Below are 24,471 nucleotides of genomic sequence, written 5' to 3'. Positions count from 1 at the left end.
CACCTCTGCTAGCCTTAAAACCCATCTGTTAACCTTAGGTGTCTCGCCCTTGAACTGCCGACGACTGAAAACTAAATTTGAAACGTACGCATCCTTTTATATTTCCGTCAGTGAAGAGTTTTTCGAGCGCTTGCATGAGCCCGCTGTTTGGCCGAAAGACTGCCTCTTTAAAGAGTTTCGAGGCATGTTTCGCGAAGGCATGCTTCACAGCTCTGAGCGCAACACATCAGAAAAAGAATAATGACTAGTTTAGATGTTTTTTATCAGAACGTGCGAGGTCTTCGAACTAAGGCGACTGAATTTTTTGGTAATGTTCTGGCTTCTTGCTTTCCGTTAATAGCTATATCTGAAACTTGGTTGTGCCCTGATATTCTATCCAATGACTATTTTCCTCAAAATTACCATGTATATCGTAATGATCGTGCCTTAACTGGATGCAAACAAAAGGGGGGCGGGGTACTTCTCGCAGTTAACAAATCTCTCCCGTGTGTGCTACGTAGCGATATTGAAAACGCAGGTGAGTCTTTATGGGTCGAAATTCATATCTCTAAAACTGAAAAACTTCTAGTTGGTGTTTTTTACGTTCCTCCTGATGTAGTTCCTGACGCGTTCAATAAGTTAGTCTCCTCCATTGAACAGGTGCTCACTACTCATTGCGACCTCAAGGTCCTCCTCCTTGGAGATTTTAACGCTCCTGGCGTTCAGTGGAGCCACCTCACCTGTTCCCACTACAACCACCACTTTCAACAGAAGGGTAATAGGTTACTAGATTTTTCGTCTTTCACTTCCATGGCACAGCGTAATCACATAAAAAACTGCAGTGGAAACATTCTGGACCTGTGCTTTTCAAACTTCGATGACGTTAATGTGTCGCGCTCTGATTGTGCTTTAGTTATACCCGACAAATATCATCCTCCTCTTTCTATTTCCTGTTGCCTTCCTACAATGCTCCACCGTTCTGTAATTTCAAGCAATGCGCAACCTCGCTACGCTTTCGCCCGGGGAGATTACGTTGGGCTGTATGGCTACTTTTCTGCTGCCCCTTGGTCAACAGTCATTGACCACTCTGATGTCAATGAACAAGTTGACCGTTTTACTGAGATTGTGCTTTTGGGTATGAAGAAATACATCCCGCAATATTTACCAAAGAAGTTCAAGTTCCCACACTGGTTTTCTTCTGAATTGCGGGATGCCCTGAAACTCAAAGAACACGCGCACAGAAAGATGAAGCGCTCTGGTGCGAATCAGTTCGTTCAGGAGTTCCGGCGCCTACGTGCCCTATGCAAAATATTGCACAAACGTGATCATGCTTTGTACCTGGCGTCAGTTGAAGCTAAAGCAACTCATCAGCCGGGAGCCTTCTGGAAGTACATTCATTCTAGATCTAGTACAACGAAAGAATCTATTCGTCTACTGGATTCCAACGGCGATGAGGTTGCAGATGCGGCCGACTGCTTTGCTCGTCAGTTTTCTTCTTTGTTTGGGCTTAGCGGTGGTAGTGATGACGGCAGCGTCTCTTGTCACCAGGACGGTTACTCCGCTTGTTTCCAATTGGATGAGAACATCGTGCGGGCCAGCATCAAGCGGCTAAAGCCCTCGTTTTCTTCTGGGCCAGATGGTATTCCTGCTGCAATTCTAAAAACGTATGCAAATATATTTGTTCCTGTGTTCACCTCAATATTTAATAACTGTCTCCGGTCTGGCACGTACCCTCGATCATGGAAAATCTGTCGTGTATTCCCTGTTTTCAAGTCAGGCCCAAAAACCGACCCCATGAACTATAGGCCAGTGTCGCTTCTTTGTTCTGCCTCTAAAATATTCGAGTTATCTCTTCATAAGGTCTTGTCTTTCTCACTTAAACACGTCCTCATTCCTAATCAACATGGCTTCATGCGTGGTCGCTCAACTTCCACAAACCTCGCATGCTTCATGGAGCAGGCTGTCCCAGCAGTCATTGGTAGAAGCCAGCTTGATGCGGTCTACTGTGACATGAGCAAGGCCTTTGATGTAGTCAACCACTCGTTATTGCTTGCCAAGCTCATTCTGTTAGATGTTCACGCTTCCTTAGTGGGTCTTATACGTTGCTATCTCCAGGAGCGTTATTGCTATGTAAGTGTTAATGATCAAACATCATTTAGGTACAAAGCAACCAGTGGTGTACCCCAGGGCTCCGTTCTGGGCCCCCTTCTTTTTTCCATTTTCATTAACGATGTTGCTTCTGCCATTAAAAATTCTTCTTTTTTGTTGTATGCTGATGATGTGAAAATCTTCAGAGAAGTGCGTAATGTTCAGGACTGTAATTCTCTTCAGGCTGATATCGTGTCATTCCATCGTTGGTGCACCAAAAACGACTTAATTTTGAACCCCTCAAAAACGAAAGTTGTTTCCTATAGTAGGAAAACTCAACAGCTGCAATACTCCTATAAAATAGCAAGCACTGCACTGCCGAGGGTGACCGAAATTCGGGACTTGGGAGTACTATTTGATTCTTCACTGACTTTCTCTTCCCACGTTACACAAATTACCGGACGCTCTCTTCGATGTCTGGGTGCTGTCTGCAGGTATTCTAGAGAGTTTAAAAGTCCTCTTCCTTTCTTAAAGTTGTATTCGGCTCTGTGCTTACCTCTTCTCGAATACGGTTCTGTTGTTTGGAATGGAACTTGCAAGTCCAATAGTGACCGCATCGAAAGGGTTCAAAATAAGTTCCTTTCTATCTTTAGGCACCGTTTCCGTCATGTACAAGAAGACGCAAACGGCAGCACGTCTTGTCTCAAAAGTATTCCTTCCCTTTGGTGTCGACGAATGAGAGCTGACATTATCTTTCTTTATAAACTTCTTCATGGTGATATTTTGTGTGATGACTTGGTTGCACTTATCAATGTCAACTTGCCGAACAAACTTTTCCGAAGATTTCGAACTTTCAGAACAGATGCTTTAAGTAAACGATGCTCGTCCATCTGCAGAATACAATGTGCATATAATGAATATTCCGATCGTCTTGATATATTCCAGAGCTCTTTGTCTTTGTTCTCTAATGAATTGAAAACTGTTGTAACTTAAGTGCCTTTATGTCATTTATGTGCCGTATTTCTGTTCAGTATTTATTTTATGCAAATCATCATCTTGCTTGTTTGTTTTTCACTTTTCCTGATTTTGTGTTGCTTGAATTTCTGTCGGTTTAAGTGTCAGTGCTTGTAACGCTGAACTTCGTTTTTCCATTTTGAAACTTCCTGACATTTTGTTACAAAACCTTTGTTTTATGTGTATAATCTATCTCCGTCATGTGTATTGAGTATTTGCTTGTGTATTTTCAATTTTTCACGTGCCTTCAACGTTTTGCTGGCCGGGTGTCATGGCTTCTAACACTAGGCTTCCTTTTTTTTTTTGCTGTTTTGCTGTTTTGCTTTCTGGGATCTCTGTAACTATTTTTATCTTATTGTTTCTTTCATATATACGGTTTTCTGTGTTGTGTTGTCTTGATTTTAGTTTGTTTTTATGAATGCTTGTATATGGTGTACCAGTACCAAGACCCTAGGGTTGTTCCTGGGCACCAAAAATAAAGGTTGATTGATTGATTGATTGATTGATTGATTGATTGATTGATTGATTATTATTACCGTACTGCTTTGTTGAACACAGTATGTTAAACATCTATGATATCTCTGTCGTTCGTTTTTCTTTTTTTTTATTGCTGAAATTTGGTTTCTCTGTGGTTCTGTTTAACCACTATAGTTGCCTGTTTTTGAAACTGTTTACTTATCATGGTTGTCTTATCATTTGTATCTATACTTTGTCATTGTTCTTGTCGTCTTACTGTTAAACTTTGTTCTCTGCTTGTTGTGTATTCACTACAATAAGCTGAGCCACAAAGGCATCTTCTTTTTCTTTTTTACCTGTACCCAGGCTCCGCCTGTGCTTTATTTCTGTAATTTTCGCTACTTCAATTTGTGTGTGTGTTGTCGCTTGTTTGTTTCTTTCAATATGTTTCTTGTATTTTGTTTTCATGTAACTATCCGTGCGCCAGCACCCAGGCCTCTGGCTGTTCCTGGGCACGTAAATAAACATGATTGATTGATTGATTGATTGATTGATTGATTATTATTATTATTATTATTATTATTATTATTATTATTATTATTATTATTATTATTATTATTATTATTATTATTATTAATCATCGTCGTCATCATTATCATAAGCTTATTTGTGTCCACTGCAGGACGAAGGTGTTTTCTATTAACTTCCAGGGGCCCCTATCCTGCGCAGTCGGAATCCATTCCTTGCCACCATATTTCCTAACCCCCTCCATTCATAGAGTCATTAAACTTCCCCTACCCGTCTCTCGATAACCACTGCATCGCCCTCGTGGTCCACCGTTTGCCGCATTACATGTTTAGCCCGACTCCATTTTTATATCTTGATTTGAGCTAGGGCATCTTCCACCCTGTGTACTCCCTAATCCAAGGCGCTCGATTGCAATTCATAATGGTCACTTCAATCATTACTCTTTCCATGGCTCGCTGGACGACCTAGGTTTTGTTTCACTGTCACCGCTAGTAAGTCCCCAAGTTTCCGCGCCACAAGTCATCACATGGAGTACGCATTGCTTGTGCCCCTTTCATTGTAGCATTGGATGTAGCCTATTGTTTATTACTTGAGTGTTTGCCGAATGTCTTCCAGCCCATAGAAATTTTACCCTAGATATCCTTCTCGTTGTTTGGATCGGAACGCGCAACTTCCTAAGAGAGAGTAAATGAGTGAACTTCGCGGTGAGAGGTGCCCTCAGACCAGGATACCTTCTTGCAATTGCTAGTGTTACATTGGCGAAGGCGCCCGAGAACCAATCTCCGTCGCCTCCGTCATGTAGTGGCAACGTGGTGGACGAGCGGTTTTCCGAGGAATTGCCTCCGTTTGGAACGGCAAAAAGGAAGGAGCAAAACTTGACTGTTTAACGCTTGGCGATACGAGAGTAGCGATGATGCAGGAACAGCAGCCCGCTGGTGTGCTTAAAACATGACGTCTTCATCGAAAGGGCGGAGAAATGTCTACCTCGCAGGCCCCGGAAGATCCGTAGTGCTGATGCACGCTGTGCCGAAGAGAGGGCGGGAAAGGAGGATTTGAACCGACGCCCGAGGTTCGCCGACGGCAGCCGGATCTCGCAACCGCCGCGGGTTGTATCATCGCTTCGAGTGCTCGCTGAATGAAGAGACTCCGTCGTGTCGCCACTTGTCCGATGCGCTGGCTTCACCGCAACAGACACGAAACTTCTCTGCAATACACGCCGGCATACCACGCGCGCACTGAGTGGCGCCGAAGCCATTCGCTACGAATCGTAACATTGGTGAGAAGGGCCAACTCCACGTACATGCGCTAAATGACTTCGTTTAACTGGTTAGAACAGCGCAGGGACGCGACGGGAAGAAAGAAAGAAAGAAAGGAAGAAAGGAAGAAAGGAAGAAAGGAAGAAAGAACGAGGGGAGAGAAATAAATAAAAAAAGAAAGACTAGTTTATGTTAGGCGAAGCTGTCACGTAAAGACGCGACCGCGTTTGCCAATCATGGTAGAGGGGGGGGGGGCGGATTTTTGCTGGTACGCCAGGGACAACGCTACAGAAGCTCCATCCAGCAGCATGCAGCTATAATGTGTCAGCATATAGTGTCAGCATGCAGCTATAATGTGGAAGAGAGTGGCTAATTGTGGGCAGTGCTGACATGTGGCTGTGTATTGTGTAGAAAACATGGCTTGGAGGAGGGTGTTTTGATAGTGTTGAGGGTGTTTTGGTCGATAGATTTCGGAGTGTGGTTTCCTCGGGCCACGAGAGTTTTATAGATAAGGCGGTGGGAATTTTCGGCGGGATAGTCGGTAGTGGGGGAGAAAGGATACTTGTGGAGGTTAGGAGAGAATTAGTGGCTGTGGGTGAGGGAAACGATGGGGTGTTGTTGGTCGGGGGGCCAACTGCCGAGTGTACATGGTCAGCGTACGAGACAGACGACTTGACATTTCGTTAACAGACAACCTATTTAGTAGCATGTGTTTGCTGAAAACAGCCAGAGTTAGCCGTTCTAATTAACTTAGAACAGGCTGCGAAAGAACAGCGTGTCGCGATATCCAAACACGTCTGTGAAGACAGCGCCTCGGGCTCGTACATGGTTAAACCGGGTCAGGGTCAAACCGAGCTCCCCTCCGAACAATCGGGCGTATACGTGCGTCTTGGTCTAACGGCTCAAATTTTCACTCGCCCCACAGTGTCACTGAAACACGTGACCCCTGAGAAAAACTGCGCTCGAGACAAACCGTAGACTACAGATCGTTTCCCTGCGTGACCTTAGCTGAATAAAGGGGACATTTGACCTCCGTTGAAATGAGTGTCGTGGTCAGCACCTTTACTGGGTCTTGCTCCGCTGCCTGTTCCGACGACCGCGACGACGTCACATTAATCGTTCAGGAATCACGTCTCCTCTGAGAACGCTGCGCCCGCTACCTCTCTCTTCATTCCGCGGTTCCCTCGGTGCTTTTAAAAGGGGGCGAGCAAATATTTGCGCTAGGGAAGTCTAGCGCTTTGTGGCCATTTATATCCGCCCTCCCCTGCTGGTAAGCAAAACCACTCACTGTTTGGCTGTCATATCAGAGGGCGCTTTATCGCTTTATCATTTCACAAGCGGGGCCTGTGAGGACACGTGCCACGAAAACTACGCTACTCGAAGCGTGAAGAAAGAAATTAGTCACAGCTATCGTTTTCTCTTTTCAAGCTTCCGCAACGGTGCGGCAAAAGATGTCACGGCCCACCGCGAGAGACGGAGCCCGCTCGTTGAACACTCCGCCGCGCGTCGTCTGCTCCACCTTGGATCGCAGTCGTCTGCACTCGGCTGCGCGTCGTCTGCTACTCGGATCGTCTGCTGCGTGCCGCGCGTCCATTTGGCGGGCGCGGTTCTTCCGCGTACATACGTGTCCGTGGTGCGTGCGTACGAGCAGTGTTCGTGAGCGCAGGGAGCCGATGGAGAAGTGTATCGTCCTCCGCTTTCAAGCCAGCAAACTTCCTACGATACGTCGCGTGCGCAGGCGATGCTTTTCACGGTCGCCCTGGTGTGACTGCGCCGGAAACACTTTGACCGCTGCTCCCCAGCGCCACCTGCGTGGGTTCCGCAGATCGTGCGCCCTGCACGTGTTGCTGGCTACGGTGCGAGGAAGAAGCTTCTGGAGCTGCGGTTTCAAAAGGCCGCCTCTACACATTACCGAGAGAAAAAAAGTAACCATCCAGCTAAACCTCCTGTGTACCGCTTTTATTTTGACTGTACCAATTTATTACTGGTGGTATCAGCTACCAATAAGCAATACCGAGAGCACACCAAAGGCAGCACAGTACCACGAGCTTCATATCCAGGCAGTTCGGGAACAAAGAAAAAATAGTAACGCCCAAATGAGGCGGTGCAAATATCGGCATCCTAATGGTTACCACTACTGCAGCAATTAATTAAGCTCTCTCGCACAAACCCGACCCCCTCACCCCCTCACATGGCCAATCCCCAACATATACGAGGGAGGGGAATTATTAAGAATGGATAAGAGCTTCCTGCCACGTCTTTAGAATGCAGGATTCACTGCTTGCTCGCTTGCTTCATAGCTTCCTTGCTTGCTGCCTTGTTCAGTAAGACATTTGTTAAATCTCTGATGCTGAAATTGGGAGTACGCAACACCTGTTAGGCCGACGTGCACGCTGTTAACACGAGATTAGTTTTTGTTGAATTTTTTCATAGAACCTGCCATTTGTTCACATACAGTTTCTTCGCTAACCAATCTCCTCAGAGCGATGTGGGCAATGCGAGCGTTGCATTTGAGAACACTGACAAGTCTTTGTAAAAATGCTCTTACAGAACTTGCTTTTCTCCATTTCGTCCGTCATGTAGTCGGCTTTCCCTCTGAATAAAGACTATTGCAGGGAAGTACGCTATACAGGTTCCTAGAATGGACGCACGCCAGCGTAAAACCTTAACCCCACTTTGTGTATGTGCGTGTATACGTGTGTGTGTGTGTATGTACTACAAAAGTGCGTCGTTCATGAGTTGGATGTTTATATTTATCCTTACAATAAATTTTTACCTTGTATCACAGAATAAAAACGCTCCAAAATTAGCATGACAAGAATTCTCGCTAACATGACGAACACACGATTAATGACATTTGAACAGTTGATTCTTTTGCATGTGCTTTCTGAAACGGGTTGTACACGATGCCGTCGATTCCACGACTTTTGACGCTAAGTATGCCGTATCTTTTTTCTCTCTTTACAGATATCTGGACTCCTCCATGGTTATGTAAGTGCAAGTGATGCAGATGCATGATTTCCTTCCTTTCACACCACTAGGAATGCAAATTATTTTTTAACAAAACTCTACACGCATACCACGTGACACTTCTGTCAGAGGGAGTAAATACAGGGCAGTTTAAATTCTGAGATTTAATTCCCTGCGCACTAATTAGAGGCTAGTAGCAAATGTCCTGGGTTGTAATGATGCTGCCGGAAAGTTTGTGCCTACGTGTAAATTTCTGTTAACCACGCCCCTAAATCAGAAGTGCCATTTAGAAGCTTTGCTCGGTGCAACGTTCATAACCTGACTCATTTCTGGCGAATAATGCAATGGCATATTATTTTGTTTACAAACCACCAATCGCAATACCCTAAAACTGGTGAAAACAGGGTTTACTTATACACTGTTCCCGCATGTTTTGTGTACGCAATTTGATATTGAGATCCACACACGCATTGTGCGAGACGTCTTTATGCAGTTATCAAGTAATCTGCACTTCGGGCGTACAGTGGGCGCGCCCGTCGCCATAGAGCTCATAGCCTGCTCTTGTGGATACGCGACAGGATGCGCACACGCCGGTTAATGAAAAATGCATCGTATGTATATCATAACTAATTAGTAAATCTACCATCGCTAAAACAAGGAACTCAGCCGTAAAAATATGCCACCCGTAAACCATACATAATGATCGCGGCGATGTGCAAACTAGCAACAAGAAACAACTGCCAGCTTTTTCTTGCGTGTCTTTTTCGGCCGCGAAGAATTGGGCGTACCGAAAACGCTCACTTCTCTCTCTCGTCTTTTAGCCCCGACATTGGGAGATACCCGGCTCCGTCTGCCGCCTTTCCCTTCATTTCCCGTACGTGCCACGGATCGGTTCCAAAGTTATCTTTTCGCCGGGGCCCCCTTTTTCACGGGCGGAACGCTGGGTCCCTGGAACCGTATGGCGGTCACGATCCGTCCGAATCAAATCTCGCGAGAGCCCCTAGCTGCTCGCTCGACGGCGGTGGCAGTTCCCAGTCCTGTCGACTGCGCCACTCTTAGACTCTATGCGAAGAAACGGCGAGCTCCTGAAACAAGGAAACGCGGGAAGCAATACGAGATAGAGACGAAAACAGAAAAAACATGGATGTGTACATAGGAGGAAGTTCTCAGATCGAAGCACCTGGTATTGAAGAGAGCAGGCTGGCCGTACCGTACGAGAGTAATCAGCCTTATATACACAGCGCAGAAGCGGGGAGTTGTAATGCAAAATGTAGGAGACGGGTGTGCGATCGACCGCCGGCTTTTTACGGTCAGGTTATTGGGAACGCCTCGCGGCAGTTTCGTATGGATGGCCCATACGCACTCACTGGGACCGGCCGGTTTCAGTGCGTGATACGAGTGTCTTTTACTAAGCAGATGGCTTGGCGAGAGCCCGTGTTAGTTCTTACTTTGTACACAAGATCGATCTTGCTGTGTAATTAGTTTATTTGTATCGATCTCTTTCTCGCTCCCACCTGCCTCTTTATTCGATTCGGAGTGTCTTAAAAGATTAGAGAGGCCTTCATATCGATATATACACTACGTGCGTAGCAATTTTCAAGATAGTTTCAAGCCATATATGCAGCTCGTAAGAGCATTGTGGTGATGGTGGGTAATGAACCCGAAACGGAAGTTTCTCATCACGGCGAGGCCACAGACTGGTAACGATGTACCTTTGCGCCACAGGTTGCGGCTGAAGTATAGCTCTTTAACTTTTAAAACCTTCGACGTCGTGTTGATATTGACGAGCAGTCGGGCTTGTTGTGCTCATTCGCAAACAAACTATCTGGGTTTACACTGCGGTTGTTTCCCGAAAAATAGCTCACGAGAACGCGATGAAATTCACTCGAACATGCTCGCATGACCGCAAGGCCCGCCAGCGCTTCATCGAACATAACAGAAGTTTAGGAGAAAAGTCTGCCAGGCCAGAAGGCAAGATGGAGGTCAAGTGATATCAAAGATGTCTCCAAAGCCACACCACGTGAGTTGAAGTGGCCGTAAAGAGCTATTTTACCCTCCGAGGCCGAGCATTTTCCTTCAGTCGCGCCAGGAGGCCGTATTATCTTTCGCCACGAGGGTCGAATGAGTTCCAGGGTCCCCGCCGGCCCGTTCGCTCCTGCCCCCAGCAGCGACACCAACGGCCAAGGGTGTCCCTTGTCTGGATCCCCGTCGATTCTAATTGTTTCCCAAGGCGGCTTAGAGCCCCTTCTTGTTTTCTTCCTAATGGCCTCCGCGCGGTCAGAATGTTGCCAGAAGTTGGTCCACGACCCCCCACCGCCGTCACCCGCGTGCAAGCAACCACGGTAGCTCAGCCCGCGTCCATATCTCTCGAGACTGCGGGGGGAGAGGGATGGGGCTACAAAGGGCGCCTCCTCTCCCTCCTTCGTTCCTTTTTTTACGTTCTTTCTTCTTCGACCAGCTGGCCAGCTGTCCGGCACTGCAAGTGCTCGTACGCTGAGCGTCGCAGACGGTAGCGCAATGAGCCCGTAATGCGTGCGAGAGGCTCTGCTTGCAGATAAAGAGGTAACAAAGAACCTCCTTTCCGAACAGCTCTGTTCGGTCGGAGTGAAGGCAGGGTTGACCAACGTGCGCTATTCTGTCCGCGGGTGGGTGGAACAATGATTCCACGGACACAGCGCAGCCGGTGTTAGGGAAAGGGAAATGTGGAGGGAGAGGAGGTGTCGCTTTCGGAACTGACTTTGGAACAAAAGGGGCAGAGTCTCTGGGCTATTGTCTTTGGTGACGGCATCGTCGCGCTGTCGCGGGGAAATTTGTGGCGCCTCCCGGAGCTCTTTTTTGTTGCACCCCCACCCCTGTCTGCTCCTCTTGTCTTTATATCCCTGCGCTCTAGCAACGAGAAGCGAGCGTCTCGCCAGTACTAATCGAACGAAGCCTTGCGACGTCGTTTATCATTCGTCGTCGATGGACAGCTGAGAGCAATTGGAATAAAATAGATTAGATTATCGAAGCTAGATTAGGTGAGAGATAGATTTCGATAGCTCGAAGCTCAAAAGCCGATATAACGGTGCTCCCGGCCTCAACTGTGCTTCACTGAGCAAACATGCATCAACCACCCCGTTGACTACATGAAATTTTAAATAACAATTCGCGCCTTCCAAAACGTTTGTCCCGAACGTGATAATTTCAATTATTGCTGCGTAACGCAGGCTGCAAATGCGAATAAGGCCCGCAAAGCGGCGAATGAAAAGAGAGAAGTTCAAAGAAAAAGGAACAACAGAAGGTTAGTAAGTACGCAAGCTAGACGGACGAGGCGAAGTGGGGAACCTTACATGCGTACGATAGGCGCCGTCGGACCCGGGCGCGGTTTCGTTGCGCGCAGCGTAGATCTGGGGCCGCCCGCTCGACGATGGGCCGCCGAGACGTGACTCGCAAGACTCCTGTTGTAGTTCTTCTTCTCTCTTACGATCTTGTAGATAACTTGCTTAGCAGCATAATCTATACGAAAACAAGTTACCGCTCTTCTGCACGTATCGTTGCGGGGTGGCGAAGCCACGCGTGCAGGAGCCTAAAACAGAAGATGCTTCCTCGTTGGGTTCCGTTTCCAGACTGACTTTATTGGCAGAATCGAGAGAGAAGGAAAAGAAGTGTACATATAGAAAAGAATGGGGAGGGTGGCTGCAGGCATCCACCGCCACGCAAGAGTTCTTTTCGGAGCGGGCGGCGTGGGAGAGTCGTCTTCATTTCACAGCGTTCACTCACGGCGCGCACCACACACACACACACACAAACCCAGACATAACTCTCGTGCGCCGGCGTCGTCGAGGAAACAGACGTCGCTCGAACGGGTCTCCCCGAATTCCGGTGGCCGTTCCGAAGAGCGTCTGCGGCGATCGCACGAGGTGTCGAGTGACGGGGCCCAGGCGCTTTACGTGACCCGCTGGAGGCAGGCAAGCCTGTGTGATCTTCGTCTGCGTGTGGCGCCGACGCCTCCTCGGTCTCGTCCCCCGCGTTGTCTGCAGCTCCTTACAATAATACAACAATCTCCCCCGGATGAGCGTTTTCTTGCGCTCATGGTTTTTCTTTTTTCTTAAAGTTCCAAGGGATACAGCAACTGTACGGGCCGTCTGACCTCTGCTCCCCCGGGTAGCCTGAGCTTGCAAGATCGCACGAGGCCATCTCTTCCCTTGAAGGTTTCCGTGATTCGACCGGTTTTCCATAGATGCCTTTTTAGGTGATCTTCCTTTAAGAGCACCAAGTCACCAGCTTGTAGGCCACTTGACACGGTAGGCCTGCTCAGGTGTGCCGATCTCAGCTCCAACAGGTACTCTTTGCGCCACCTTCGCCAGAAGTTGTCCGCGATGGTGCTGCGGTATCTCCAGCGCCGAACAAGTTGCTGGCCACCTGGAGATGTTGCGGCCGGAAGACGATGCGGTGGCAGAGCAGTGAGTTTTCGCCCCACGAGGAAGTGACCCGGCGACAGCGGTTCAGGCTCATCAGCTTCGGAATAAACGAACGTCAATGGACGCGAGTTGATGACTGCCTCCACCTCGTTGAGAATTGTTGTCAACTCTTCGAAGTTTAGGCTGCTCCGACCCAGCACCTTGCGCAGCGACACCTTTACCGATCTCACCAGGCGCTCCCAAAATCCACCCCACCAAGCGGCCCTTTCAACTATGTATTTCCACCTAATTCTGTGGTCAGCGAAGTAAGATAGAGTTTCTTCCGACTGCAGTGAGTCGAACATCAACTTGAGGTCTCTTGATGATCTTTTAAATGTGAGCGCATTGTCAGAGTAGACCGTAGTGCACATTCCTCGACGTGCCACGAAGCGCTTAAAGGCCAATAGAAAGGCGGTAGCCGAAAGATCACTGACAAGCTCGAGGTGCACTGCACGCGTTACGGCACATGTGAAGAGGGCGATGTAACATTTCTTCGTCCCACCGCTCTCCCGACACATCAGCGGGCCAGCGAAGTCGACTCCAACGACGTCAAACGGGTTCCCCTGTGTTACTCTATCGGCAGGAAGCGGTGCCACTTGCTCGGACGCCGGGGGACAACTTTGTTTCCGACACTTCAGGCACTGATTTACAACTTTCTTCACGACCTGCCGCCCCCTGAGGATCCAGTATGACTCTCTCAATTGAGCGAGGGTGTCCCGCACGCCGGAGTGCAACAGCCGTAGGTGTTCTCTCTGTATGAGCAGGGAAGTGAACGGGTGGTCGCCGGGGAGCACTATTGGATGCTTCGTACTTTCGCTGTTCTGGCTGAAGTGTAATCTCCCCCCTACCCTCATGAGCCCGTCTTCATCGATGTACGGGTTAAATAGGTACACAGGAGATTTCTTCGAAAGCGGTCTTTGAGTGAGCAGGTTCGAGATGTCGTCGCCGAAGGCTTCTTTTTGGATGGTCGCCAACCAGTACCTTTCAGAGGTGATTATTTCTTCAGCTGTGAGTGACCCCTTCCTTTTTTCATCTTTCTTCCGGCAGTTGTCCACAAAACGGAGGACCCAAGCAGTCACTCTAAGTATCCTGTTGAACGAACTATGATCCTTGAGATTCAGGATCGGGTCTTGCGATGGAGACATCACTGGCATTGCAGCCACTCTCATTTCCTCTTTGTAGGAATCCGCTTGTTGTGACGCCTGATTACCCAGCATCGGCCAGCCTGACTCATCATTCAGTAGCCACTGGGGCCCTCTCCACCATAGTGCGCTCTGCACCAATGCCGAGGGCAGTATGCCGCGTGTTAAGAGATCCGCAGGGTTGTCCGCTCCAGGGCAATGCCCCCAATCTTCAGGGTTGGTCAGTGTTTGCAACTCTGTAACTCGGTTAGCCACGAATGGTTTCCATCGGCTGGCGGAACCCTTGATCCAGTACATGGCCACTGTAGAGTCCGTCCAGAGTCGTACCCGAGCGTGCTCCATTCGCAGCGTCTTTACGAGGCATTGGCACAGCCGCGCGCCTATTAGGGCTCCCATTAACTCGAGTCGGGGCAAAGAGAGTCGTTTCAGAGGTGCCACTCGGGTTCTAGCCATTATCAAGCTGACGCCTACCTCTCCCGACGCTGATGTAGTTACGATGTATGCAACGGCGCCGTAGGCCTTGGGGCTTGCATCACAGAAAACGTGCAGCACTTTCTTTGTTTGATCGTCCCCGAAATCCGCGGCGATCATGCGTGGCACTGTAATCTGTTGAATGAGCGGAAGCTCGCTGCACCACTGATCCCACTCGGTTTGCAAACTACTTGGCAAAAGTTCATCCCATTTTACTCCCAGCTCCCACAGTCTTTGAAACATCATCTTAACATTCACTGTGGTGGGGGACAGGAATCCAAATGGATCGAAAATTCTCGCTGACACTTGGAGCACAAATCTCTTATTGTCCACTCTGGCGGAGAGAAAATCGATGAGGGCGGTCAACCTGTATTCGAACACGTCGCTTTGGGGGTTCCAGCCCACTCCCAACACCTTTGCGGCCGCAGCATGTCCGAAGTCATTGTATTGCTGCTGAACAGCACCCTGTTCCAATGAGTTTAGCAGCTCGGCATCGTTGGACATCCACTTGTGCAGTTTCATTCCTGCTTGTCCCATAATAGTAGTTGCCTCCTGGCACAGCTTCGTCGCTTGTTCCCGGCTGTCCACTCCAGTCACGAGGTCATCAACGTAAAGGTGACGGCGTAGGATATCCGCCGTTCCGTCGTACTGCTCAGGCAGGTTTCTTAGGTGATGGTGCAACGTCGCTGCCAAAAGAAATGGGCTTGAAGTTACGCCAAAGGGCACTCTTGTCATTTGGTAGGTCACGACTGGAGGAAGTTCTTCCCCGATCTTTGGCGTTCCTTCGTACCACAGGAAACGCACCGCGCTCCTATCCGTCTTGGCCAAAGATATCTGCAAGAAAGCCTTCTCGATGTCCGCAACAATAGCGATGTTATGGGTGCGGAATCTGGTCAGTACGTCAATGAGCTCAGGATTCAAATTTGGCCCACTCTCCAAAACGTCGTTCAGAGAGGGGCGATTGTTGGTGCTTGACGAGGCATCGAAAACAACCCTTAGCTTAGTTGTTTGGCTGTCATGACGTACAACAGCTTGGTGTGGCATATAGTACACCGGGCTTGTACTGCCTTTGTTTTCTTCCACCTCCTCCGCGAAGCCCTTCTTAATGTAGTCACGGATGGAAGTATCGTATTCTTGCATTAGGTGCTCGCTCTTGCTTAGGCGTGTTGTTAGAGACTTTAGACGCCTGGCAGCACATTCTTGGTTGTCGCTCAATTCCGTTGCTGTTGGCTTCCACGGGAACGATACCTTGTAGCGACCGTCTTCAAACCGGACCGTTTCTTTATGATGCTGAAGAACGGCATCTTCGGGACAAACTCGTTCGGTTTCGTTGATACCAAGGTGCTCAAGCTCCCAGAAAGAGCGGAGTTGTGAAGCTATATCTTTGTCTGTTTCTTCACTCACGCTCGCTCTCATCACACTTGTCGCAGTGGAACAAATTGCCGTAGATCGGGTCGTGCCAACCTCGCCTTGCAGAGTCCACCCAAAAGCAGTGTCCACTGCCATGAGCTTAGGAGCCAGTCGCCTGACCGATCCCGTGACCACTGCCCAGTAGAAATCAGCCCCAATCAAGAGACCGATCCCCTCGTCACTGTGATCACCGTGTGAAACGTCTGCGACTTTCATTCCTTCCTCTAGCATTCGCAAAACGTCTGCGTCCGATGGAACAGGCATAAGATCTGCACATATGCAGGGCACCTCGAGAGCTTCAACCCGCACCTCTGTTCTGTCATGCTGGCTTCGGAGCCAGAGCTCGACTCGACGTGACTTGGTATGCCTCGCAGCTTCCGCGCCTCCGAACGTAAAAATGTTCAGCTCCTCTTCGCCTAGGACCTTCAACTGCAGATTCTTGGACAGGTCGCTTCGTATGAATGTACGTTGGCTACCTCCATCAAGGAGAAGTCTCACCAGTGTACGCTTTTGTTGGCCCTCAGCCCAAGCCTTTGCTGTCTGAAGAAACACCTGTGACCCGTGATTACGAGCATCCAGTGACGACTGCAACACTGTCTTTGGCTCTGTCACTGTTGTTACGGTTGCATTCTCTTTGGCCGTGTTGTCAGCGCCCGACATGTTGGGATCACACAACGTGGTGAGATGTTTCCCCCCGCAACTTGCGCACTTCAACCATCTGGCTGTTCGGCATTCTTTAGACCTATGTCCTTTTCTTGTGCAGCGAAAGCAACGGTTGTCGCGCTTTAGAAGTTCCCGCTTTTCCGAAACCGACATCCGAGAATCACAGCTCCCAGCGTCGTGGTTGGAAGAGCGGCAGAACACGCATCCTGTGCTGTCTTTATCCGTTACGGCGTTCAACAAAGCAGCAGAAGGCGCATGCGATCCTTTGAAGCCACTCTTGTGTCGGTTGGGAGCAGCGGTAGGCTCGCGGTGTCTGGAGTCAGCTGCTTGTATCTTTTCGCGCGTTTCTACCTCTTTTCTTAGGAAAAGCAAGAATGTTTCTACCTCGCTGCCCTCTTTTGTTTCATCGTGCCTTCGGTAATATTCGAGGCAAAGATCAGCTGGCACAGCCTTCTTGAGTACGGTCAGCAATAGCACGCCGTATGTGCTAGCACTCACTCCCAATGCGGCTAAACTTCTGACTTCCGTCTGCACTTCGTCGACGAGCCCACGCAGTTTGTCGAGGTTTCGTACATCCTGAACCGGCTTCACATGAAGCAAGCGCGACATGTGCTCCTCGATTATCATTTCCTTTCGGCCGAATCTTTCTTGAAGGATGGTAAGGGCTACGTCATAATTTGCCTCTGATAGGTCAAGCCCTGCGATGGCCGCCGCTGCCTTCGCTGTCATGTAGCTGTTCAGATATTTAAACTTGTCAATTTTTGACAAAGTGGGGTTGCTGTGGATAGTAGAGTTGAATTGGCTCCAAAATCCTTGCCACTTTCTCAGTTCTCCTCCAAATTTAGAAATTTCCAACTTTGGAAGCCTCACGACTTGTACGGGGGGAACCGGAGTCATGCTCGTTTCTGCCTGCTGCCTGGGATCTGTCTGCCGCGTTGCTGCAGTAGCTGCTGCCTTTTCATTGCCGGACTTCAGATCTTTTATCCAGCTTCTGACTTCGCTTTTGGCTACGATGATTTTCTCAGCGTAGGATTCAGCGCTTGCTACATCGTCTTCCAGCTCTTCCACTTCAATGACTGTATGGATTTCTTCATCCAGTTCTTTCAGAGATCTTTCTTTAAGAGAGAGAAGGTCCAAATTGGATTCCAGCTCACCGATTGATGCGGAGTCCCTCTTGTCGGTGATGTCGTTGATCAGCTTTGTAGTCGACGATCGCACCACGGTCCGCTTGCGTTTGAGGCGGCTGACGTCCATCTTTTTTGAAGTCCCTCCTCCCGGGTTTCGGCACCAGACAATATTGTTGTAGTTCTTCTTCTCTCTTACGATCTTGTAGATAACTTGCTTAGCAGCATAATCTATACGAAAACAAGTTACCGCTCTTCTGCACGTATCGTTGCGGGGTGGCGAAGCCACGCGTGCAGGAGCCTAAAACAGAAGATGCTTCCTCGTTGGGTTCCGTTTCCAGACTGACTTTATTGGCAGAATCGAGAGAGAAGGAAAAGAAGTGTACATATAGAAAAGAATGGGGAGGGTGGCTGCAGGCATCCACCGCCACGCAAGAGTTCTTTTCGGAGCGGGCGGCGTGGGAGAGTCGTCTTCATTTCACAGCGTTCACTCACGGCGCGCACCACACACACACACACACAAACCCAGACATAACTCTCGTGCGCCGGCGTCGTCGAGGAAACAGACGTCGCTCGAACGGGTCTCCCCGAATTCCGGTGGCCGTTCCGAAGAGCGTCTGCGGCGATCGCACGAGGTGTCGAGTGACGGGGCCCAGGCGCTTTACGTGACCCGCTGGAGGCAGGCAAGCCTGTGTGATCTTCGTCTGCGTGTGGCGCCGACGCCTCCTCGGTCTCGTCCCCCGCGTTGTCTGCAGCTCCTTACAATAATACAACAACTCCAAGGCGCGTTCCTCGCCGCTCGCTTTCCAAGAGGGCGGCCCGTTTGCCGCACGCGCGATCCGCTCCGGCTTCGACCGGCTCCCTCCGCGTCAGTTACCGTCGTTCTCTCGCTTCTTTTTTAGCACTGAAGCTTCGCCCTCTTCGTTGCACCTTTTCGCCGTTACTCTTTATCGCTTTCTTTGCAGCACAGCCGAGTTCCGTCCGTGCGTGAACGAACTACACTCACTCGATGAGCAGGCCAAGGAACTCGCCGTACTCCTGCCAGGTGATTAGTTAGACACCGCCTGCTTCCATCCCGCCAGCTGACGGTTGTTTTTTTTACTTGACTAATCACGTCAGCAGAGTGGACGCGACATATGACGTCACCAGGGCTCCTCATCTACTCTCCTCGTCTTGTCTGTGTTGGTTGGTGCGAGAGGCTTTTTGCGAGCAGAAGGCCTTCCGGTGCTCGTCCCTCCTCGACGACGTGTCCTGTGTGGGCGATCACGAAATAGTTCTGTTGTTTCCGTTTGTTTTCTCGCCGCATCGATCGGCGAAATTCGCCCTGGCAACGGCGGGACATCGCAGGGTGCGAAGTATCCTCCCCGGCGGCGTAGCCGCGTGTGTGCGGCCACGCGGAAACTTGTTGGCCCCTCAAATGTTCGCGGCTCGTACCAGCAACGTTGAAACATTCGACGTGCCAAGCAACGTCGAGCTCATCGTACGTCGAACTGCGGGCGCCGGTCGACGTTAGAGGTCAAAGCGTAACGTCTGGCTGGCACATACCCACGTTAGCAGCGTTCCCGCGCCATCTGTTGGTGCAGCGCCGTACGATTACTGGTTTGAGTGGATGCCGCATGATGGCACTACTAACGTCAAGCGGGCACATATTCTGGTTTGCATTTCGAAGCAAAGAGCACATCTAGAGGGAGCGTACTTTGACGGTTACCTAATTGCTACTCGTGTAGTTCGCGCACTAAAATTACTCGCGTAGCTCGTGTACACGTTTCTGTGTACATTACTCGTGCACATGTTTCTGTGTACATTACTTGTGCACATGTCTCTGACCCACGTTCCTGAGTCGGCAGCTACAACGCATTCACTAGGTCCGCTTTTAGTCGTTAGGCGTTAGGAATGCAGTTCCCGTCTCGCGTTTCGGAGGCCCAGGGTTCGACTCCCGTATCCGCCCAAATTTACAAAATTTTGAAGCGAAGCTGTTTGTGCGTCACTGATGGCGACGTTGCTCGAAAACGCACTGCAGGAAAGCCAACTTTCTCTGACGATGATGATGATTATCGTGGGTTAAGTGAAAGACGGTTGAAACGCGAAGCTTTCTCTGGCCGAAAGCCAATGTCTTCAAAGTGCAAACTCAGAGTTCAAAATCCAAATCGTTACGCACAAAACGCACCTCAGGAAAGCCTATAGCTACACAGCGGGTTTCCGCAAAAGCACATTCAGCGCCTCAAGGAAAGAAAGAAAAAAAAAGCTCTCCTCGCGGTCGGAAGTCAACCAGTGTCCCCCGCGTTATGAAGCCGGCGCCTGTGCTATTAAGCCATTTCAACAAGGTCGCAGCAGTTTAAATTTTGGACTGACTTTGACTCAGGTTGCATGGGTGAAAAATTCGCGTATTAACTAGCGTTCTCTTAAGAAAGCGGCTTTGATTTTTATTTTTCTGTCAGCTGAGTTCACTTTTATTCATACATGATGGTCAGCGCAGACGAAAAGCGGACAAGAAGAGTAAGGACGACACAAGCGCTGCGTTGAACTAGTGATGAACTGCAATAAGGTAGCGAATTGGGCGAGTTGGAGTGCGTACGTGATGGTCAGTGCAGACGAAAACAGGACAAAAAGAGTAAGGACGACACAAGCGTCATCCTTACTCTTTTTGTCCGGTTTTCGTCTGCGCTGAAGCGTCGTTCTTGCTCTTCTTGTCCGGTTTTCGTCTGGGCTGACCATCGTGTACGCACTCCAACTCGCCTAATTCGCTACCTTTTTACTTTTGTTCTCGTGTTGCCATCGCCATTTTGCCTCCCATGTATTTACGACGCCGACGACAGCACCGCTTTTCAGCCCGCCGACTCAAGCAATGCTTTCGCATTAACAAGATGGGTTCCATGGACTCAGTGATGCAGCCACAATGAAAGTTCCACAGCATTGTTTAAAGTGACCTTTTTAAGCGCACGCTATTCAACACGGGAAAGAAGTTACTTCATAGAGGAGAAATGCACAAATGAAAAGTGAACCCGAAAACATGAGCCACAACTCGCAAAACCGAACGATATGGTTCGTGGAGATAAAATAATGGCGCGTTAGTGGTATGTTTGGAAAACGACATTTCCAAACATTCATACTGTATTGAAGCCACGCGTCAATTTGACTTACACGGGGAGAAGTCGCGATATTTGTGTGTCCTAGTTTGTATTTTTGTGTTTGCGTTTCATTTTTTCATCGCTGTACGTTGTGTGCCGCATCGCGGTGGTGGCAAATCCGTGCCGTAAATTCCTGTTTGTTATTGCCACGCGGCAACAGACGCAGCCGTCTTTAAGTTTCTCCGTCTCCTGTTTTCCCCGAGGGCCGTGTTCAGTAGAAGGCACGCACAACATCTTTCTTTTCTGCTTCGCTCGGCGTATATGATTCTCGGACATTTCCAGCCTGTCCACGTACTCGTCGTTCCCCTCCACGTGCGTACACGGCCGGAGTCCGTTACACTTCATTCAGCGGCTAAGATGCCGCGTGCCAAGGTGGCCGCCGTGGTGCAGCGGTAGCGTATGCTGGTCACGTGACCATCCCGCCGTCGTCTGGGCTCGCTCCGTGCCCCACCATCTCCCGACAGTTGCACGCAACACGGCCGATGCTGAACGCGCAAAAGTAGTGCGCTCACCCACACGGGCCACGGAATAGTTCCGCGTTTTAATCGCTTCTTCGGTCAAGCCTGACATGTTTCGTTGTTTAGTCGACATTCACGAAATCTTGTCGTCCACACATGTCAGATTCTTCCGAACTCACAGAAGGAGATAGGGCACTGAGAAGTTGGTATGAGACTAGAACCCGGGACCTCAGGACCTCAATGCGTCATTACAGCGCTACGCCACCACCTTGCCTGCGGCTGAGCGAGAGTTGGCCTAGTGCGGCCGTCGCGCCGCTGGTTGGTCGCAGCACGACTAGTTGGATGACTAAGAGAATTAGCGTACATCAAAGTGAATTAAGGGTAATCAAATGGAGCTATGGTATACCAGGGGGAGTTAAGAGGAATCAAGTCCAACTATGGTACATCAAAGTAAATTAAGCGGAACGAAATAGAATTACGGTACATCCAAAGGAGTTAAGGTGATCGAACTATGGTACATCAAAGTGAATTAAGGTGAATCAAATCAATTATGTGCCTCAAAGGGAGTTAAGGTGAATCAAATCGAACTATGGTGCATTAAAGTTAATTAAGGTGAATCAAATCGAATTAAGTGCATCAAAAGGGATTAAGGTGAATCAAAGTGAATCAGCTATTTAGGATGAATGACTTAAGCGGTAAGGCTAAATTAAATATAGCGATGACTTAGTTAATTAGGCAATTAATTTAGGCGACTGAATAAATAACAAAGTAACGTGGGTAATGAAGCCGATGATCAAAACGAAAAATGCGGATGACAGTCAATTTATGTTGACGTCAATAACCGTTGTTGGCAAAGCATTTACTCCGGAAGAGGAAGAAAGATATGTATACGGTGGACGTGAAAATAGCGCCGCTGAGTGGAGGGCCTGTGGACAGATGTTACAGCGCGTCTATCCAAGGTATCCCTTCTGGGGAGTCATCGCATGTGCCTGTATTAAATCCATCGGCAGTAAGTAGTTCGCCTTAAAGTGATCTTAGGAATAGCGTAAAGCCCGTTCTACATGATGCGAATTTCGCCTGCGAATTCGCAGCAGCGTCGCCGCTCGGGCGGCCACGCGATCAATTCTCGTTGCTGTGGCAAATTGCCAAATGTTTCGAACAGTAGAACGTCTCCTGTTAACGACGCTTGGCATTTAGCAAGTTGTCGCAGAAGTGAAAATAGGAAAAAAAAAAAAAAAAAAAAGATCGTTTTGCCGCACCAGCGGTGCCGTAGCTGCGAATTCGTAGGGGAAATCCTTACCATGTACCCGCCGTGGTGGCTCAGTGGCTAAGGCGTTGTGCTGCTGAGCACGAGGTCGCGGGTTCGATTCCCGGCCGCTGCGGCCGCTGTTCTGATGGAGGTGAAAAGCAAAAGCGCCAGCGTGTTCGAGATTTCGGCGTACGTTCAAGGTCCCCACGTGGTCAAAATGAATCCGGAGCCCTCCAGTACGGCTCGCCTCATCGCCTGCGTTGCGTCGGCGCGTTAAACCCTACAATCAATCAAATTCTTACTATGTAGAACGGGCTTAGGAGACTGAATTTTTTTTCTTCGTCATTGCGGTTCTTGTTCAACTTCGTCTGTTAGCATAATCTGCGCCACTATGTTGTAGAATGACGTGCAGCAGACCTGTAGTATGGACAAGTGTGCTATAAAGCTACCGCGCATGCCCAGACCGCATCCTCCACCCCCGTTCCTCGGAAATTCCCTCTCCTGCGTAACGGATCCGTGCCCCTGGCGTTCAGAGCGCTGCACCCAAGTGCGCGTAACAGACGCGACCACGTCTGCGGGGCGAGGAACCACAACATGCCCCCGTTCGGGGCCGCCCTTGCGGCGGCCGAGGCACGCGCGGGCTACGTCGTACGTGCCGCGGCGTGCGTGCGTGTACTAGGAGGGCACGGCGGCCGCCAGAAGGCGGCGACGGCGCGGACTACTGCCGTGAGCGTGCTCGAGGTTAGCGGCCCGCTGTCAACACGTCTCGGGGACGTGCCGGGAATGCCGCGCACCGCGCACGCCGTCGTGGTCGTGCTCCCATATACTCCTCCTGCGGCAATTCCACGTCCGCGACGGCTGAGTGCTGCCGTCCGTGGACGCGCAGCGGCACGGCGTGTTGTTGGTCGTTCGCCTACGTGAGCGGCTACGTGGCTCAGGGCTTCAGGGCGGCGAATCGTGGAGGCGCTACTGGGGAGAAGCTGCCGTAAACGATACGTCGTTTGCATCTCTATGGCAGAATAAGGCAGAGAAACAAAATTGCAGGAGCTCCCAAGTTGGAATTGTCGAATAAATGCCTCGGCCGCTATGATACACCCCGAGTGCCTTTAAAGTCGGCTTCACTGCTGCACGCAAGTGCATACCTGAGAAGACATTTTTATGCGCCATACAGACGGTTTCATATCTAAGCAGAAATGCCCAAGAGCCCTTTTATTAAATACCTCCGCGAGACCCTAGTATATCCTTATTGAACAATACTTAGCCCTCCAAAAGCCGACTTCACTAATACACGGATGTATTGCACGAAAGCCATTTATACGTGACACAGAATCAGTTTAAATATTAAAGTGTGAGGGCCAGAGCACCTATTATTAAAAACCTCCGTAAGACACCACAAAGCCATGTAGAGCACTGTGCATCGACTCTTTGAAGTTGGCTTCACTGTCTTATAAGAGTGCTTTGCTAGGAAGCAATTTTTGCCAGCAATAAGTGGTCTTAGGGGAAAAGATGAAGGCTCCTAGGGTCTTTTTAACTGCATTTTCGTACGCCGCAAAAGTAAAATATCAAGGGTCACGCACGGACAGACTAGATTCCTCGTTGTCTGAACATGTTGAATACACACGTCAAAAATCATATTTCCCTTTTAGAGAGATGGCACGTAACATGGAATGCCCCGTTCAGTTGTCCGCGATGAGAATTGGAACTGTCTCAAATGCTGCGTGCTGCCTCCTGCCACGATGCCCATTATACCATATTTGCTTACGGATTTGAGATGGCATGGTATCAATCAACAGTGCGAAGGCTATGAAATCGACGACGAGACTATAGGCCCAGCAACATTTGCTACACGTGGCCTGACGCGGGTACCTCTTCACAGTGAAAGCCGCTAACTTGACCGCACTCCCTAAATAAAGTAATAGGTTAACGAGATGAAGTAGCATTGACATCGCCATCATCGCAATCGTCAGCGTACGAAGTTAGCCAAGAAGTCTGCGTTAACGGGATAAACTAGCAGCGGTATCGCCATCATCGTAACTGTCTGTATGCGAAGATATCCGAGAAGTCATACGTTAACGAGATGAAGTAGCATTGGTATC

At 49.4% G+C, this 24,471-nt stretch overlaps 1 protein-coding gene across 2 annotated transcripts in view; it reads left to right on the top strand.

Moving 5' to 3' along the window:
• Trh (PAS domain-containing protein trachealess) overlaps positions 1-24,471 on the top strand; it is a 450,481-nt gene that overhangs the window by 99,777 nt on the left and 326,233 nt on the right. For both annotated transcript variants that reach the window (XM_077681612.1, XM_077681614.1), the window contains exon 3: positions 8,289-8,312. In XM_077681612.1, coding sequence (XP_077537738.1) covers positions 8,289-8,312 — 24 coding nt within the window. The remainder of the gene's footprint in view (positions 1-8,288; positions 8,313-24,471) is intronic.

Source organism: Haemaphysalis longicornis, unplaced genomic scaffold (genome assembly GCF_048455015.1).
Source record: "Haemaphysalis longicornis isolate Haplotype H1 unplaced genomic scaffold, Haemaphysalis longicornis Haplotype H1 scaffold_8, whole genome shotgun sequence".
NCBI classification, from domain to species: domain Eukaryota; kingdom Metazoa; phylum Arthropoda; class Arachnida; order Ixodida; family Ixodidae; genus Haemaphysalis; species Haemaphysalis longicornis.
The sequence above is the reverse complement of the archived record's forward strand: the minus strand, read 5'-3'. Positions and strand labels throughout refer to the sequence as shown.